Below are 20,298 nucleotides of genomic sequence, written 5' to 3'. Positions count from 1 at the left end.
AAATATTATTATTATAGCAATATGTAAGTAATAAAAAGTATTAAACTATAGTAATTGGACAATGTTCCACATATGTTCTGAATTTTCTGATTTATCAAACAAAGCTCAAGCTTATTTGCTTTATTTAATATGAATTATCTGTTCTTTGTGTATCTTAAAAACTGCTTCCTAATACAGCACTCTTCCTTTTCTTAGGTTATAAAGCAAGTAAATGGAGTCTGAACAGCTGTTCCATAGAGGCTACTATCGAAATAGTTACAACAGTATAACTAGTGCAAGCAGCGATGAGGAGCTTTTAGATGGAGCAGGTGTCATTATGGACTTTCAGACTTCTGAAGATGACAATTTGTTAGATGGTGATGCATCAATTGGTAAGTTAGTAATTCTTATTTATGGCTTTTTTGGTTTATAAACTTTCTGTCCATTGAATCTAGAAGAGAATAGCTTTTGCAGTAGTAATTAAGATTTTCTAGATCTTGGCAGCAAATCTGTTCATGAAGAGATGGTTTAAAAAAAAAATTACTGAAATATGTCCTTTACTGTTTACTAAGGTTTCTCTTGCTAAGCAATTATATTAGACTTACAGTGCCTGATGAATGCTAATTTTTCTGATAATTAGGTCTTCTGTCATTGCTTACAAAGCTGTAAAAAAGTCTTCTTGGGAAGAGAGTAAAAAAAATCAACTTCTTTTCTTATCTGGCTCTTTGAGTGAGAAGGCTGCAAAGTTAGCTCTCATATCTGAACAGCGGATCATGAAAATAGTTATTAGCTATTATCCTGGCTAACTGTAGTAGAATTAGAGTGGGACTAACTATTTTTCCTATTGTCTACTGTAATCTGCTTCTTAGAACTATTCCCTTCTATATCAGAATGGAATGGTGATTCTTCAGTAATTGGTTACAGTACTTCCAAGAATTCCAGGAGAAGTACATAGTCCTTAAATGACTAAGTTAAAGCAACAAGATGGGTGAGGTAATATCTTTTATTGGACCAATTTCTGTAGTGAAAGAGACAAGCTTTTGAGCTACACGGAACTCTTCAATGTAGAGTAAATATGCACTCTGTGGTGGTGAATAGCAAACACTGCAAGGGTAAGAGTTCCAGCATCAATGCAGTGAAAAAAACATAATGCACGTTAGTTCCTTTGTTGCCTGTTGCATCGGAGAAGTTCCTTTGTTGAATTAGAGAAGCAGCTGTGAAACCCACCAGTGTCTTCTAGTTTTATTCTGCTTCTGCCTCTCCTTGTGGGCAGAAATGATGACTCTCTCTTCTCTCTCTACCTACCAGTGTATCTCCAGCAACGTCAGCAGCTCTCTCTGCTTACCTCAGGTTTTCATCTGTAAAACAGGGACAATAATGTCTTTGTTGCCTGTAAGATTCCCATCAGCAACAGCAGAGAGAACCATAAGATGTGAACTTAGCATCTTCTGTTCAGATCACTTTGGAACAGATGCTACTTAAGAAAGCTATGAGCATCTGTAAAAGGGCACTGAAGTGATCCCACTCAGTCTCTAGATCTGAGGTCTTCAGAAACATTAATGAATTTATCTTCACAACGCTCCTGTGAGATAGGAAAGTATTGTTGTCCTCATTTTACAGATTCCTGTTCCCCAGTCCCTATTGCTTCCCTTTTTCCCCTTCACCTTGACTTTGTCCCTATCATTCTCTTTTTTTTTTTTTTTTTTTAATGCTCAGCTCTCCCCTATATTCTAGTCTGGTAGCTTCCTTCTCCTCCTTGTTGCCTGGGCATCAGCAGGCTGATCATTGAGAGCACAGGACAGATAATTTCTCAGTTTTCCGTTCCAGTGCATGGCACTACAATGGTCCTTCACAGCCAGAAGAGCCACTTGCAAGCCAAGTCCCGCTCAGACTCTGTGGCCGTAGGATGGAGTATACTCAGTACAGGAAAACCTTTGGAGAGTTTTGGTGTCAAACTCTTTTAAAGATGTCTTTACTGATCACATACATACTGTGATTTTCAGAGGCCCCATAACTTGGCCACATTGGTGCAGAATTTCATGCGACGCTCCAATCCATGAAGGCAATAGAGTTTCTCAGTGAAATGGTTGTAAGAATTTCTTACTGTTGGTGGAGCAAATGTACTTTTCCCTAACCTCATTCTTCAAAAAGTTTGAGCTGTTTTACCTGAATTCTTAAAAGAAAGTTAGCCTGATGCAGACATCTGTCATGCCCAGTTAGTTAGTTAGTTTGGAAAAGACCTAAGCAACTGAAAATAAAGGGCTTATAATGGAAAATGCTAGATCATCTAGAAGTATTTTTATAAGGTTGCCTATCTTATTAAAAGATTTATCTATAGAAATGGGTCTACTCATTTTTTAAGATTACTATATCTTAGTGTGAAGCTCTTAGTTGTGTTCGAGGGTTTCACTTTATTTGCAGGGTGAATGTGAGAGGATTATAGTGTAAATGGGATCCTAATATACTTAAATGCAATTATTGGTCTTACTCAGTTGTTTAAGACAGAAGCAGGGGTGTGTTCAGGGATTTAAATTCCACTGCTTTTGGAGGGGCACGTCCCCCCTCTTCCTCTCCTTCCCCCCCTCCCCCCCCGGTGCCCCTGCTTGCCCCTCCTTCTGCACACCATTGCATAGGATTTTTTTCCCAATGGCCAGACATGGTTTGGTCTGATTAAGAGGGTTTTCACTTAAGTCACCCTGGAACAGGCGTGAACAATCATTAGTATAGCAGAATTTGACTATAAACTGGTCTAAAGAGCAGATAAGCATCTAATTTCACTAAGTGCTTCAGAAGAATCACCCAGGTTTATGCACTCGAATGCATCTGGTATTTTAATTCCTGGAGATGAGCTCATTTTGTCAATGACGTACCCAAAACTTACCTGTGAAAATGCTATAATCATGTTTGATATAAATGAGTAGTTTCTCAAGGTATTTACACATCTTATAACTAAAATATAATATCTTGTATGAAATACCAAAAAGTTAAAGTATAGATACCTTCTGGTTTATTCACTGTAAATTGCTTTCCTTGGCTGTCCTGGAGGATCTTATATCAAAATTGTAAAAACTTGCCTATTAAACTTTTAAGTACACAGCAAAATATTTTGTGAACCTAAATATGTATGTATGTATTATTTTTAATATCTCCTTGGGGTGTGAATTTAAATCTTCATGCTAATCTTGGTTCTGGCAGGGCCAAAATCAAGCAGGTGCCTTCCTGCTGGAGTTCAATGCTTCATATTGTGGCTTTTTCTCTCGGTTTTTTGGGGCTACTGCTGCCTTTTTAGGATGGTTTCAGGTATTTAAATTGGATTTTCCTTTGCCTTCCCTCCACTATAATTTTAAAAAATGAATCCACCATAGAGAATTAAATTACATAATTTATGGCTAATCACCCTAAAAGCTACCCTGTATCTTTCCTAGTTATTATCCTGTAATAAGGAAAGCAATGAAGAAAACATAAAATAAGGACAATTTAATATTGTAGCCAGTCCTTTTTCTGTAAGAGTTTAAAACAAAAAATTAAACCGTGCCTGCATTGCTTGGTTGGCTTATATTTGTGCATTTAATTTTCCTCCATTACAAAATAAAACTTATTCCAGAAAAATAAATGAATTTGCTCTCTTTATTCCGGGGCCTGGTCCAAAGCCCATTAAAGTCAATAGAAACTTTCCTGTTGATTTCAGTAGCTCTGGATCAGCCCCCTCAACCACCAGGACCCCAAGTCAGCAGAACTTTTAAGGATATGCTTCACTTTAGTCACGAGTAATACCATTGAAATCAATACTCATTTTTAGGTACTTAACTGACTCAGGGATTAAGAATAGGCGATATAAATTCATTATTTGATAATTCTTTTGATTGATTACTGAATGCTTGCTAAAATTGAGAAGGTACACGGAACACTAAGGGACTCATCCTGCTTGCTTAATCCAACCATACCCATATTGTCTTCTCTGGCTCCACTCAGGTAGGTAAGGCATGTAATATTTGACTCCTAATAAATCTGTGAAGCATTTTGAATTCACAGGCTAGGATTTGTCTACAAATAGTTTTACGTGATAACCTGGGTATTTTCTTAATATTTAGATAATTGATTATGTTTAGAAGTGAACTTTTTGTTAGAGATTCATGTTTTTCCTTTTCAGTTGAGGGTTTGAATTGGTTCTTGCAGCACCTCATGAGGTTTCTCCTTTGTCTCAATACCTAATACTGTGGAATGGTTTGTTCAGGTAATTCTGTCACTCATTGCTGTCTCTATGATTATCAACTGAAAGCATCTATCATAAGATTTCAGATATCACGTTGATGAGCGAAATATAAGAATCTGGCCAGATATGGTAGCATTTGACTATTCTTAAATGTATTTTACCCTCAGATGCTGCGGTTATTTTGTTCACACAAATCTCATTGAATTCAGTGGTGCTAAGTGAGGCCTGCAAGATTGTGGTGTGAGGGAGGACTGGTAAACGTCACTAAACTGTGAATCCATTTTAAGTGTCTGAAGACTGGTAGTGGATGGAAACCACTGGCAGTTCTTGGTAAATTCCCTCATAAATCCTATATTACAACAGGGTAAATAGTTAGGTTGCTCTGTGTGTGGAGACTTTGGATACCCTGCATCATATTTCTACCTTGGAGCAATATTGGCTAGAATATCAGAAGTACCTGCATCTTTAGGCATGGAAAACAACTTATATATGTACGTTTTTCTATAGATGTACTTCTGCAGAAACCAGCTTTATTCCAACGCATTAGAGATTTTTCCCATTTATTCATTTATTGTGCTTAAATTGAATTAATATATATATATATATATATATATATATATATATATATATATATATATATATATTTGCTCTGAATTTGGCATATTTGCTATTGGGAACCATCTGGATCATTTGCTGCTACAAAATATTATGCTGCCTGCACCAGTATTTCAAAGCATGCAGGAGGAAATCCAGTCTTCTATGTATTAAAGGGATAATGACACTAGAAAAATAAAATTATATTTGATTTGTATTGCAAAATATATTTATCCATGTTACTAAAAATATATTATTACATTGCAAAAGTTTATAAAATCTAGAGTTTTTCACTAAAAGAAAACTTCAGAATTTTCTGAATATAAGATAGAATCTCCAGAATTGATAACTTGATGCAATATTAGGATTATTCTATTAAACACTCAAATCAGGAAATAGCATAATATTGTCAGAATGCATAATACTTTACCCAAAATATAGTTTTTGTAAAGACAAGCTCTCTCTCAAAACCTAAGATAAAGACTCAGTTTACTCTGCAGCAAGCTGCACCTAAATTCTGTAGCAAAGTCCCTAGCACAGCAGCTGACTGAAGCTGACTCTTACACTAGCAGTTACGCTGGCAAAACTTTTGTCACGCAGGCGTGTGAAAACATAAATTTTGCCGGCATAAGCATTTGTGTGAACAGTGCTATGTCGGCAGGAGGATATCTCCCACCAACATAGGTACTGCCGCTTGTTAGATGATTTTATTATGTTGGCCGGAAGAGCCGTCGACATAACACGGCTACACAAATGCTCTTACAGTGTAGACTAGCCATTAGTAGAAAGACTAGGGCGATGTTGACTGAGGGGAGGAAGCACTTTGAAGAACTCTTCACTTCCATAGGTTTACCCTAAACTAAAGGCAGTTCACATGTCTCAGAACCATTGTTTCAGGCTGCATCATTCTCCCCATTTCTTTATATGGAATGCAGTTCATGAAGGGATGGATTCTGCAAATAATTCTGCAGTTGCAAAATAGAAGATGTTAACTAAGATCAGATATTTCTATTTTTTTATTATTTGCAATAAAAAGAGTTTGCAATTAAAATGTGTGGTGGTCAGAGCTTGAAATGGACTTCACTGATTCTCTTTGTCTAATGTAAGGTAAATGTGTTTAAAAAAAAAAGTTTTTAAAGATTGTTTTAATGTCCCCAAGGGGTGATAGTAACATAGATAAAATAAATGTGATCATTTTAACTTCTCCAAATAATAAAATGTAATATAATAATCCTGCAACCACAGCTGTTCATACATGACTAAGAAAATCTGATCACATGCAAATTAGCATAACTGGTTAAACAAGACCCAGAAGGTGTTTATGGCTATGTCTACACTGACACTTTTGTCGGTAAAACTTCTGTCCATCAAGGGTGTGAAGAAATCAGGCCTCTGACCAACATAAGTTTTACCAACCAATGTGCCGGTGTCGACAGCGCTAGGTCAGTGGGAGACGCTCTCCCACCGACATATCTACCATCGCTTGTTGGGGGTGGTTTAATTATGCCGACAGGAGAGCGACACAGGAGACCTTACAGTGGTGCAGCTGAAGCGGTACAACTGTGTCGCTGTAAGGTCTCTAGTGTAGACATAGCCTATGTTAGGTGTTCTTTGCCACAGATATGGATTGCTTGCAGGAAGTAGAGAAGTTAATAAACATTAGATGTGGAGATTAAATATTGAAAAAATTTGAACCCAACATAGGTATTTATCTCCAATACGCTTCCTTACTTAACAATTTGCTGATTGCAAGTTCTTACTAAATTATATTTGTGCCATCTTTTTGCGGGATGGGGGTGTGTATTACATTGCCTAGCAGAACGGGAATTCAATTCCTGGTTCTGGCTTCTAGGCACTATTGCAATACAAACAATAAAATAAATAACTTTAAGATCCTCTGTATCTGTAAGTGTGTGTGTGTGTGTGTGTGTGTGTGTGTGTGTGTGTGTGAGAGAGAGAGAGAGAGAGAGAGAGAGAGAGAGAGAGATACTACTTTCATTTCTGCAGAGTTTAATTTGTGCCAGGGCTGATCCTTGGCACCTCTAGCTTGGCAAATTATAGCTCTGGCACATCTGGGCTTGCTGCGTCAGTTATGAAAGTTTAAAAAAAAAAAATTGCTTTAGCCCCAGCACCGAATTGCCTGAACTCTGGCACCTCTTTCATTACAAATTACAAACTGCATTTCTGTATCATCTTCTGAACATCTCAGACTTTTACAAACATATGAACTAAGCCTCAGAGCCTTATTGTGAAGTAAAAAGGAAACTGAGTCACAGAGGTTACATGATTTGCCCAAGGGCACAAGAAGTCTCTAGCACATCTGGGAATAGAATTAGAACTCCTAGTCCTGTATTTGGAATACTCAAGTTGTGAGTAACTGACAGTCATTCCCATTTCTTTTCTAGTATCACATACTACAGTTTGAGTTACATACTCAGTATGTGTACAGTGTATGTATATATGAGCACAGGATCTTCTGCAATATGACCGTACAGGAAAATGTGTCCTCTTGTGATTGTTTTATCAGTAGTCAGATAAAATCACTAGTGGGATTTCTATAGAGTACAAGCTACTGTGTAGCAAATGTATATTAATAAAGTTGCTGGGCTGGTCTGTGTTGTGCTGCTTGCTGAGCAAAGTTGGAAGGCCTCTTCTCTATTGCTAGACTTAAAAGTCACATCAGAACATGTAGTTTCGTTATGGACAGAAAGTTAGGTGAAAAATACATGCTTTGATTAAACCAATTAGGCAGCAGTAAATTGCTGGTGTTTAATTAGAAACAACTTGTGTCGTCCCCTTCTATTCATGGTTTCTATAATTGTTCCTCAATATGAACCTCCCCTGTTCCCATATGATCCATAAGATTTTATTATATGAAACAAAAAAGTATACTATGTGGTTAAATTCAGAAACATTTATTTCTCAAACATAAAAAGGCATTCATCCAGAATGAAAATCTTCATATTCTGTAAATAAGATATATCTGCTTCCAGAGTCTACTACCTAGTTAGGCCTATGACTCTTTTATATCTATATTTTTGCTTTTTCAGCAGGTGGCCTTTTACAAAGTTTCAACTAAACCAATAAATGTGATGAACACACACTCAACTGATCCTAAACTATGCATATCTTACTGAAAGTTGAAACAGTTTTGAATGTGGGTCTCCAAAAGAAAACTGCATGAGGAAGTGGTAGTGGCCTTTTGAAAACTTTCTTTCTTTCTCTTTTAAACTGCATAAACAATATAGTACACACAGATCACTGTTTGTTTTGCTTATAGTGTTTTCAAAAGTAAATCCTCCATTTGCCAGTAGAGTGCCTCACAAATTCTTCCTGGAAATAGAATGTTTATCAGTGAAGGTTCCCTCCTCCCTCCGAATATACTGTACTACCGTGTACATGATCTCTAATTTTGCAGAGAGTAGTAGTGTAGCATCTATTTGGTTGTGGCAATCTTGCATCTTTGAATCTAGAACCATAGCCAAAAGTCCAGAAAAAAGTGACAGCCTTAGTAGTCTAGTGTTTTACTTTTATCTTCTTCGCAATATCATGTGGTGCTAGTCAGTTTTCTTGGGCAGCTGGTTCAGTGTAAAAGTCAGTCTGGTTCTTCAGGTCCTGTCTGTTGCCTAAAATGTATTTCAATAGACAACAGATCATACAATATGGTGGAGATGCTTCTTGGTGACAGGGCACTTATTGACAGAGTTACACTGTGTGGTAGATTTACAAGTCATAAGCACTTTGGGGGGGGGTATGTTTTTAAAGTACTAGTTTAAGATGAGAGAATGACAGCAGAGAAAACTAATGGTTTGCATATAGATATATAAACACAAATCAGAGTTTAAAGCAGGAAATAAAGCAGATTGAGGTAATGGTGACTAAAATATTCTATTAATAATGGATTTTTCACCAAAGATTTGACAATTTTTCCTTGATTTCCCTGTTTCCCTTTGGTTTGTCCCACCTTATATCCATTGGCACCACTTGTACAACTGAATACAGAGCCTTGGCAAGTAAAGAAGAAATTATTTTTAAAAAAGCTTTTTCTCTGGATGAATGTGACTAAGCAAAGTTCTTAAGATAACTGGTTAAACTGGAAGTAGTTGGCATGAATGTGGCTAGTAGTTCCTTGTTGCAAGAGGATTGTGAAACAATGTACAATTTAGCTGTGTTTACCTACGTGTCAACAGGTGGGGCAGAGTAGCTACAGAATAGTTTCATATAATCAAATTTGCAGATAACTGAAGGAATTTTCAATGTAACAGATGTCAGGAAACATGATTTTGTCTTGTCTAATGGGGTGTTTGAAGTTTGGCTAACGGAAGCTGAGCTGTGTGTTTCTTGTCATATAGGCAATTCTTAATAGATTCCCATCCTCCTTTTGTTTTCACTAGCATGTTACTCAATTGACAGGGCTTAAGTCACATCTTCTGCACTTTCTTAGGACCATTAGCACCTCAATTTTTTGTGCTTTTGATGATTGAGTCTCACACTCATGTTGACATATGAGGAGTTAGCAAATTCTGTAGGTGAGCGCAAATAGGTGACATCAGACCAATTCAAGAACCACAAAAAACAGTTCCATGTGGGACAGGCAAGATTATCTATAACCATTGCATACTATTATATCCTTGCTTGTTCTGTGCACTTTTTCACATCAAGTGTTAATGTGCCATCCTTGAAAGCAATTAACAGTGACATGACAAATCTGCCACCATCTTGCTCTCCTGTTGCTGGGGTCAACCTGCTATCGTTTCAAGTTTAACTTCAATGTGTCTTTATATTTTGTGCCCTGACCATCATGAGAACTAGTGTCTTGCTTTAGCAGACTATATAATATGGCCTTGGGTATGCTGGAGTTGGTCATATGAACAAAATTCCTGGACCAATGCAGTTGAGCTTTCACGAGCATGCTTCGAATGCCAGATGTCAGCAATGATAAAGGATTGTGGATCTTGTACCACCATTTGACCTTGCAAACAGATTGAAGACAGCACATAGGGAACTGATCCAGTTTTCTGGTGTGGTGGCCATATGTGGTCTCAACCATATAGAGAATGACTGTAAGCATGACTGCCTGATGGACATTTAGATTAGTGCTTATTTTGACACCCCTTATCATTCCATAGGTAATGTGACAACATTCCAAAAGTTGATTTTATTATTTGGATGGAGGACGAATAATCCCAGTCATTAAGAAAGCATGACTTCCCTCCAAGGTGGAAGTGCAGAATGCTACAGTGAAGCCTCCGAGTATTAATTTTCCAGCAAAACTTTATTAATCACACATCGCTAACCCATATATCCCATAAATCACTCGTACAAAGACCATTCTTTCCCCAATTTATCAGTGAATACACAATAGTGCTGTAATGATGTCTTATATTGCTAAGACTTTTTTAACAAAATATGCTCCAAAGTAGTCACAAGTGCTCTATGAATTATCTACAAACACACAGTAAACTACACTTGTCAAATTAAAAGTATACTTGGGAAGCAGTTTTCTTTTTTTAACTTGTTTACTTGCTAAATTTTAAGAATTCAGAAATCCTCTTTGACATAGGCTCATCAGGCTCCCAGAACTATTAGCATAAAATACACAGACCAAAGGTGTGAAAAAACCCCCAAAGAACTTGCAATCCCAGTGCATTGCTAATACAAATACTAGGAAGAGAATAAGAAAGAGAGCTTATATTTTAAAGTCACAAATGAGTGAAATGCAATATAAAACAAAATAGTTGGTGATTTATACACATTCCTTCCAAAAATTATCTGGCCAGAAATCTAAACCTTGATGCCCAAAAGCTGACTGAAGACATCTAGTGAACAAATGCATTATTAGGGAAGCTGTTTTAGATGCAAGAAGTGGCACTGAAAGCATGCACAAAGTTAGATACAGGCAAAGGCGGCAATTGGGGTCATTTAAGAGAATCCTGGGCAGACATAGGAAGAAGTGTAGTGGAAGTTGAAGGCAACTATAGGAGGAAGAAGATTTGTGTATAGTTTTTGAAGTGAGGACTAGGAGCTTGAACTTGATGCAGAAAGTGTGTAGATGCCAGAAAAGGACTGGGATATATTCTGAACAGCAAAAGAGGAAGATGATGTTGGCAGAAGAATTTTGGATAGACCTAGAGGAGGAAGAAGTGAAATGTAAGAAGTCCAGGGAATAGGAGGTTCCAGCAAAAAAGATACTAAGGGTATGTCTACACTGCAATAAAATACCTGCAGCTGGCCCCTGTCAGCTGACTCAAGGTGTGGCTGTGGGGCTCACAGACCCCACGAAGAGAGAGAGTCCCAGAGCCTAGCCTCCAGCCCAATCCCAGACATCTACATTGCAATTTTATAACCCCCCCACCCAAACCTTGTAACTGCAAGTCAGCTGACAGAGCCAGTCATGACTCTATTGCAGTGTAAACATACCCTAAAGGGCCCAGTGAGACTACCAAAAATCATCCTTCTAAAAGACTCCATACCCTGTGAAAGGCTGAGAATATTGTCCTAATCAGAATGTTCTAATGCTGCTTTTTTACTCTTGTGTTGGGTTACCTACTTGTCCTGGTGGTGATCCATTGGAAATCCATAGCTAAACTGATTGGTGAATGATAAGAGATTACCATAGTTTTAGCAGAAGGGGTGCAGAAAAAAAGACAGATATTAGAGGTGATAGAGCAAGATGTCACAGGACTTGTTTACAGAGAGCCTGAATGTGAGGGGACAGAATGTAAGTGCTAACAAGGATGTTGGTGTGGTTAGCAACTGGGAAGCAGGAGAGACAAGCTCAGTATATTGTATGTAGAGACAAGAGTCTTAACAGCACATCTATTTTTTCTCAATATTTGAAGTGGAAGGAACATCCTGTCTACCCAATTAAAATTGAGAAAATAGGTAATTTTAGTAGGAGTGTAAAAGCTAATTTTGTTTAATTTTATTAATAGAAAAATATAGTCTTACCCTATAGGTGTGGGCATTCACCTAATCTCAGGGATTTTCTTTCTTCCAGACTAGGCATGAAGAAAAACTTGATGGACGATTCCTGAGAGCAGCAATGAAAAGAGAAAATTGATTATTTACTTGCAAGCAGGGCTGCAGTCAGGAGTTATAAGGTCTGGGCCAAGCTGTAAAAGTAGGCCCCCCAGAAGCCTAATGGTCCTCCCTTTCTTGGCTTTACTTTTGCCTCCTCTGTTCCACCTTGCTTCCTCCTTGTTAATTTCTCTTTCTTCTCTCCCTCTGCATTCAGGGTTCTGATAGGCAGTAGAGAAACTTGCCTCTTCTGCATAGCCCAGGGAAAAACAGGGAAGATGCAACTGCCTTGCTGGGGTCTGAATATTAATTGTATGTTGGAGTTTCACACACCCTTCTGGCCCACTCCCTTGTTAGTTAGGATCTGACTTCATTTTTCTTCCACAGCTGACCAGTGGGAGCAAGAAAAGCTGAGGATTCTTACGTTGTCACTACTATTCAGGCTCCTATAAACAAGTAGGAACTGTTGGAGCAGAGGGGAAGCTGCCTTTTGAGTGGCTCCTGGGTCAGGGCACCCTGGTTAGGCTGGGCCTAAAACAAAGTTCTCTGTTATGCCACAGTGATTGTGCACAATGATGGTGTGATTGGTTGATGATGACTAAATCAACATGACAAATACCAACAAACAGTAACAAAAATTTTACTGTGGCTCCAAGTGACCCCCGTCCCAAAAAAAAAAAGCCACAAATTCAGGGCAGCTTCTATAGTTGTATAATAAATATCAGAACACAAGTTTTGGCAGTGTAACTTACGTTCATGTCAAACACAGATTTGCCACTTTCAGTTGTGTTTTAATGCTATTATGTTTATTGCAGCAAGGGTGGTAGAACCGCCTATTATTAAACTTGCCTGACACTTCCCACTACAAGACCCTGTTCTCAGTTGCTTATAAATTTGCCAAACTTTTAACCATTTGTGCTGAAATTTTACATGCCAGATGTCTGGTTCAGACGGACATTATTTATTTATTTATTTTGAATTTCAGTTAGTGGTTCAGCCATTTCTGACAAGGAGGTTATAGAAAAATATGTTGTTTTGTCCATGTTAAAAATCCTGGTGATCTTTTCTTTGAGAAGCTCTAACACTTGGGCTTAGGAGCAGGGACTTGAAATTTGGCAAGGGGGGTGCCTTTGTCTTCCCTGTGAATATCCATCCAAATTGGGTTAAGTTAGAAGCCTTTGAAAAATCACAGTTGGTGCATGCTCAATAGAGACTTGTTATTAACCATTTAAAGTTTTCGAAGATTCTGTCTGTCCTGACCATGCCCTCGTCTGGGATTTCAGGGGGCTAAACAGGCCTTTCCCTTCAACTACAGCTCCTAACATCTCTAGGCTGTGCTAACTCCATGCACTAGAATGGAGAGCCAGGAACGTGTCTTTCCTGTGCTCTCTGTGACCCCTCGTCTGAGCCCAATGTAGAGGAGGAAGCTGCCTGATTGGAATGCTGAGAAGCCTAGAATTGGGGGGGTGACAGGGAGAGTACATGGAAATAAGGAGCCTGGGTGGGAGTGAGACTGATACTGAAAGATGGGATGGGAAAGAAAGAGTGGGAAGTTGGGGGCGGGGGAGACTGCATGGAAAGTGTTAGTCACTACCAGCTTCTGCTGTACTATTCCCAGAAGAAAAAAAAGTGTTAAGGTTGACAGTACATATCAAAAAATATATCACAGATGTTGTCATTATTCCAAAACCAAACACTGTAAATTTAGGAATTTAGAATTACAGTGAAACTTAAAAGAAATCTAAGTGTCTTTAAGGTATATAAATGTACAGTTAGGACACACAACTGTAACTATACACTGTAGTGACACCTTGCAAAAAAACCCCATGAATTTGATTTAAGGCGTTTTAGTATTTATGTTCCCAGATTAGATTAAACTGACTTTTATCCCTTGTAGTATCATTACACAACAGAGAGAGGTTTTTTGGGTGCTTTAACTATACATTTCTATACCTTAACATGTTTAAGTTTAACCTTAACTCTGGATTTCTTCTGTTTTTTACACCTAGTTGTGGAGTAATTGCTTCATCTGTGTACTACCCTCCAGTTTCCCCCTATTTTCTCCAAGTTCATTCTGCCTCTTGCATCTTTAAACATTCTCCTACATATACATCCCGAATTCTCACTTCCTCCTGTTTTCCACATCCCCTTTCATACCCAGTTTTCCCCTCATTCCCGCACCATCTACATTCCCCTATACCCAACCTAGTTTTCCTCTCCTTCCTGCCCTCAGTGTTGAGTAGTCCTGGTGCAACAGGTCAGTTTTGAAAAGGAATATATAGAATTGAGTAATTTCTTGCTGCAATTCTGCATAGCTAAAAGAAGCTGGTTATGACAGTCTGTAGTGCAATCCAGATCCGTGAGTGGCTGTCACCTCCACCCACAGTTTTGGGTACCTCACAGTGCTTTGCTGCTATACCTTACAACTTGGGTTGCTCACAATCAGTCTACCAGCATGCAGGTCACACCCTGATTGTCTGCATATAGGCACAACATTGGTCTAGCAACTCTGACCCAGCAGCCTGTCAGCACACTCTGGCTTCCACCTGCTTTGGTTACCACTTGCAGGGTGACCTCCACACACTCCCAGGCCTGGGTTTTCCTTCAAAAATGTGTGTGGTACACAGTCCAGCCCTCTCTGAACAGTCCAGATATCAGAGGTCTGTCGCCCCTATAAGGGGCAGTGTACAACAATTTACTACTTTTAAATGGAGTTATTGTACAGTTCACTTTGAAGACAGCACTGGTTTTATTCTTTAATTAAAAAAATCTAATCAAGTTTATTTAACTACAAAGAGAGAGAGAGCTTAAGTCAGTACAAGTATAAAGCACTAAAATCAGAAATGGTTACAAGAGAAATAAAGATAAAATGCTTTCTAGTACTAAAACTTAACAAACTAGACTCGGTGAAGGTGAAATCTCTCCCCACATGTTCCCAGTAACATTGCTGCCCAAATTCTTAGGCTAGGATCTGCTCCCAAAAGCTGTTTCTTTTGTCTTCATAGGTAAAAGAGGAATAGAGAAATTAGTGTTTTTGCCCCTCACTTTTATAGTTCACTCACTCTTTGAAAATGCATTTTTCTGAGAGTTGCTCCTCAGTAAAGTTCATTCCTGCTGTAAGGACAGAGACAGAGTCTGGTGGTGAAAGGTTCCATGCTGTTGTTTGCTAAAATGCAGATCTGTTTGTTCCTGTCCCCTTTCCTTGCCAAAGAAGCCAGTGGATAGGTGACTGCCCTTCAACTTTGATGACAGCTGGCTAGAGGCATCAGCTTGTCCTTTGTCTTTGAGAAACTAGTTTACCCAGACACGTCTGGTAAACACATTTCAAACCTAATTTCAGCTTATGTTTATAACTTTACATATAGTGTTACTACACACATTTCATCATGATATTATTGATCAGTGGGTTATTAGTTTTCAAATGGTGCCTCACAAGACGTATTTTATACAAAGATTATTACAATAGTGTTCAGGGCATGAATACAGGGATGCTTTCACTCACGCTGGTGTATTAAATCTTCAGAGAGACTCACAAGGTTTGCATTATTTCAACATGGTCACCATCTTTCATTGTTGTCAGTGACAATGAAGCCAAGCTGCTCAAAAGGATGGGGGCCGCATCCTATGCTGTCTGTAAGGGAATCTACTTGTGTCCATTCTCATTTCTGAAATGACCATCAGATGAGGGCAGCTCTGTCTTCAGTCCCAATGAGAAAAATTGAACTGGTAGCAGTTTTGAAAGACGTTCTTTGTGGAATTCTCTGTAGAACAAGGAGGAGCAACTTTCATTTTTGAGGAACAGGGAGGAAAATGACTGTTAAGCCTTTTAAAAAAAAATTCTTCAAATGTAACCTATGCATAAGATTAAATGGTGTAGTGACAGTTCCAAAACATGAAATTTAAGTGTCCAGTCCTGCAGACTTATTCACCTAAAACCTGGTCAACACTTACCATGCCACCTGAGAACTGTAGTTAGGTTAATGTATGGTATTGCCACCCTGACTTCTGCGCTGCATCTGGTGACGGCGCAGAACTAAGGGTGGCTATACCATACCGTGCCACCTTACTTCTACATTGCTGCTGGCAGTGGTATTACCTTCAGAGCTGGGCACCTGGCCAGCAGCTGTCCTCCAGCCGCCAAGCTCTGAAGGCAACACCACAGAAGGGTGGCAATACCATGATCTCTTTATAATAGCCTTGTGATCTTTTCATACACACACACACCCCCAATTCTCTTTTGGGTCAGGACCCCCCATGGTTACAATATTGTGAAATTTCAGATGTAAATGTCTGAAACTATGAAATTTATTATTTTTAAAATCCTATGCCCATGAAATTGACCAAAACGAACCAGGAATTTGGTAGGGCCCTGCTTATGGGAAAATAAAATATGAACAGGCACAATACTTTTTTTTTTTTTTTTTTTTTTAATGATATTGGCATGCATTGTATTTCACTATTTTAAAAAAACACTTTCATTGTGTTGGGCAGGGAAGGGAATGTACAGAGCGATTATGAACAATGGGAATGCAAAAATCATTCATAATTGAGAAGAAAAATGAGCATACTGGTTTTTAAGGCTATACAAAGGAAGGACTGTATTTGGCAATCAATCTATGAGCAGCCATCTAGGAAGAGCTGTTGAGTTTAATATAGGGTAGGCTAGAGGTTTAGTATAATAACTATAAAATATCATCCACTCTAAGTTATAGACCTTTTGTTTTCTACCCAGAGGTTGTCAATAGTAGAGACCTTTATGTACTGGATCCAATCTTTGTTTTAGAGCTTGTCTGCACAGCCCCCCAGTGTGGACCAAAGTGTTGCACTGTAACTGCTCCATGTAGACCCTGCTAGTGACAACTAAAAGGTAATTAGTTCATGTTAATATAGTCCTGTATGAAACATATTTTACCATAGATTAATAGCATTATACTTCCTATTAAGCTGTGTACATTATTCTCAAAGAGCAAGTACTTCACCAAAAAAATCAACTATCAGATGACAAATATGATTAATTAAACAGTATGCCTTAAATAAAATATTTAGATACTGTAACAAGATAAAAAATATAGAACGTTTAAAAAAATCCATGAGTCAGATTTAAGATTGTACTGTGATGATTAAAACAATGACTATTATGTGGGTAGTATGAATCTTGATGACCTTAATTCTTCATTTCTTTGCTTTTGAATGCTTGGTTTGTACAAATTATGTGCTAGACAACCACATTGTCACTTTGTAGGATTGGGATCCAAGGTTGCTTTGTGTAGCATGCAGGTGGACTGCTAGGTTCACACAAAGCCCCGCTAATGAGTGGAGTTTCAGGCTGTCTACCTGTGCATTATACAATTCAGGTCTGGGGCCTTGTCTTGTATTTTTTAAACTAAGTTTTTTTTTCTGGATAGTACAGTAATATTAATGTAGAGTGATTATTATAGTAAAAAATTATACTATAATCTTAGCGACTATTTTAATGTAAACATATTTTTCAGTAAGGTTCTTCTCCTCACATAAAGGTCTAAGAACCATTTCCTCAATTCATACCCTGTATATGATTTGCATATCCTAGAATCTGGACTTCAGGGACAAACCAATTGTCTCTTATTTCATCAAAAGGAATTCTCATTAAAACAATATATTTTTAAAAAATGTACTACAGTATTCTACAATAATGGGCCAATTTACCACATTTTACAATGGTGGATATTGCACTTATTTGAGTAATTTACTATATAATTCTGTATTTTTTAAATGGGAAGATTAGTCCCTTAGCTTTTAAAAGTATTGAAAAACAAAGAAAAGGTTACTTGACCATACTTTTAAAGCCACTCTAACAAATAGAGGGGTATGTGTCCCTATTCATATTTATAAAACAAAAGTGGAAGAGAGAAATGTGCCTCTGCTTTGCTAGACTATCCATACTGCTAGAGCTGCCTAGCGTAGATGCAGTTTATGCTTACAGAAGGAGTTTTTCTGTCAGAATAGTACCACCATCTCCCTCTATGACATTAGTACTTAGAGTATATCTGTTGGCATAGCAGCATCTACACTGCATGTTTTACTGGCATAGCTGTGTTGGGTAGGGATCTGGGTTTTTCACAGTTCTGACCAATACAGTTATTCTGACAAAACTTTGTCATTTAGACCTGGCCCATGCAGACACTCTAATTTCTAGACTTTAGCTTAAGTTTAACTTAAAGTATTTATTACCTGTTTAAATAAAACCAAAATAATGGTGTCTACATAATGTTTTGCAGCAGTGTAACAATTAATTGGTGCAACATTTTTATATAGACATGCTTTAATGGGGGCAAATGTGGATTAAGAATGAAAAGATGATCCATTGGATTTTGGGACAGAACTGTTTCTCCAATTTCTGCCAAGCTTCCCGAAACAACTTGGCTCAAGAACTGTTTGGATGCCACAAAATAACAACAACAATTAATAATAAATAATAAACCAGTGGAGGGTAGGACCTCAGTTTCTGTTTTCTACTACAGTTTATTGATAGAGGCCCAAATCTTCAAGGGTTTTTAGGCACCTAACTCCCATTGAAATCAAGGGGATTTAGACTCCTAAATACCTTTGGGGATCTGGGCCCCAGATCCTTGGTTTGTATCTCCTCCAAATTATATTTTCTAAATGACTGATTGTTTAAACCAGTGGCTTTCAACCTATGGTCTGCAGATCGCTGGGGGCTGGAAGACTAAGATTTCCGAAGGGAACCTCCATTCGAAATTTTTTAGGCATCTGCAAATGAAAAAAGGTTAAAATCCACCGGTTTAAACGCCTTCACTGTGACATCAGTAGAAATGTGGATGAAACAAGTATAAAAACTGGAAGACAGTGTCTGTTTTGTTCTGTGTTTTGTACTTTGAAATGTAAACTTGTATTTGTGGGAAAGGCTCACATTTTTTAGTCTTAAAATTAGTAAGTGCCTTTGAGCTATCATTCAGACATTTGTACCGTTATTACAGTTCATATTGGTGAATCCTGGTATTCAAAAGTGATGAAGTAGGAGTGAAGATGGATTTGTCTGTTATTGTGTACATCTTTCTTATAATTTAAATGAACCGTAAGCATTTCTTTTTTTTAAGCCAGTGGTTCTCAACCAGGGACACGCATACCCCTTGGGGTACACAGAGGTCTTCCAGGGAGTACATCAACTCATCTAGATACTTGCCTAATTTTACAATAGGCTACATAAAAAGCACTAGCGAAGTCAGTACAAGCTAAAATTGCATACAGACAATGACTTGTTTATACTGCTCTATATACTATACACTGAAATGTAAATACAATATTTATATTCCAGTTGATTTATTTTATAATTCTATGGTAAAAATGAGAAAGTAAGCAATTTTTCAGTAATAGTGTGTTGTGACACATTTGTATTTATTTGTCTGATTTTGTAAGCAAGTAGTTTTTATGTGAGGTGAAACTTGGAGGTAAGCAAGACAAATCAGACCTCTGAAAGAGGTACAGTGGTCTGGAAAGGTTGAGAGCCACTTTAAGCAGTTAGGGGGGTTTGTTTGGATTTTACTGTAGAGAGCAAGTACTGGGGCAAAAATGGCTGCTTTTTCTATAGTGTTGCAGTATGTCTTCCAGTGTTAACTTGTGTGTCCTTGTGCATTTTATAATCTTTAAAACCAGTTCGTTCTTTTTTACTTCAAGCTTAGTCACCTTCGGGCATAGCAGGCTGCATTGATTAAGTCTGCTGTTCCGCCTTTAAGTGCTGCTAGATTGTAGCCACTAGCAACCAGGCTGCAATAATTTCCCTTTGATGACATCATCGACTGTGGAAGAACCCACTTGCTGCAACAAGCCAGCACACAGTCCAAATCCTGATCAAATATGGCAGCTTCCCAGTCTGCTGCTGTTGTGTAAGAAATGGTTCTTTGGTTGTTCTGAGCTAACAAATACTCTTTTTGTTTGTTACACTCATGGATGTATCTTCTGATCCTTATTTACCATACGATGGGGGAGGAGACAACATTCCACTAAGAGAATTGCATAAAAGAGGTATAATGAATTTATGTTACGATTCAATTTCTTACATGTTTGTGTGGTAGGTTGTTTTCAGATTTGAAGCAGAGTTTTTAATCACTGCATTACTTTGTTTAGCTAGTGTGACATGTTTTGTAGGAAAAGAATCCAGCCCTTACTGGTCCTTGTGCTGTCATTCATTGTTTTCTCTGTGGGCAGATTAGTCCTGCTTCACATCACATCAGCTAGTGACTCCATTTTCGGTATGTGATAGCCTTTTTCTTTCTTTTTTTAAAAAAACATTCTCTTCTGTTTCACCAAGAAAATACACGTATACATTTTTTGTAGCTTACCATGACAAAATTGGTAGAAATTTGTAAAGGAAGCAATTTCTTCCTTTTGGATAACTTAAATGGAATACTGATTATGTTGGGCTTTGAAGTTTCTGTACTTGCTTTCAGAGTTAACTCCTTCCTGTCATGTTTGAAATTTAAAAGAAATGCTAA

At 37.9% G+C, this 20,298-nt stretch overlaps 1 protein-coding gene across 5 annotated transcripts in view; it reads left to right on the top strand.

Annotated features, from left to right (window-relative positions):
* The first annotated feature begins 211 nt into the window (after positions 1 to 211).
* Positions 212 to 20,298, top strand: part of CLCN3 (chloride voltage-gated channel 3) — a 63,635-nt gene continuing 43,548 nt past the window's right edge. For 3 of the 5 annotated variants that reach the window (XR_010920478.1, XM_067551742.1, XM_067551740.1), the window contains exon 1: positions 212 to 371. Coding sequence is in view for 4 of the 5 variants with exons in the window: in XM_067551742.1 (XP_067407843.1) it covers positions 212 to 371 (160 nt within the window). In the remaining variant the exon portion in view is untranslated. Of the gene's footprint in view, positions 372 to 19,654; positions 19,829 to 20,298 lie in introns of those variants that run through there. The other 2 variants (XM_067551743.1, XM_067551741.1) reach the window with 1 other exon arrangement.

This window comes from Emydura macquarii, unplaced genomic scaffold (genome assembly GCF_026122565.2).
Source record: "Emydura macquarii macquarii isolate MOO-44397 ecotype Brisbane River unplaced genomic scaffold, CSIRO-AGI_Emac_v2 contig_1363, whole genome shotgun sequence".
Classification (NCBI taxonomy): domain Eukaryota; kingdom Metazoa; phylum Chordata; order Testudines; family Chelidae; genus Emydura; species Emydura macquarii.
Note: the sequence above shows the minus strand (reverse complement) of the source record. Positions and strands in the feature narration are given on the sequence as shown.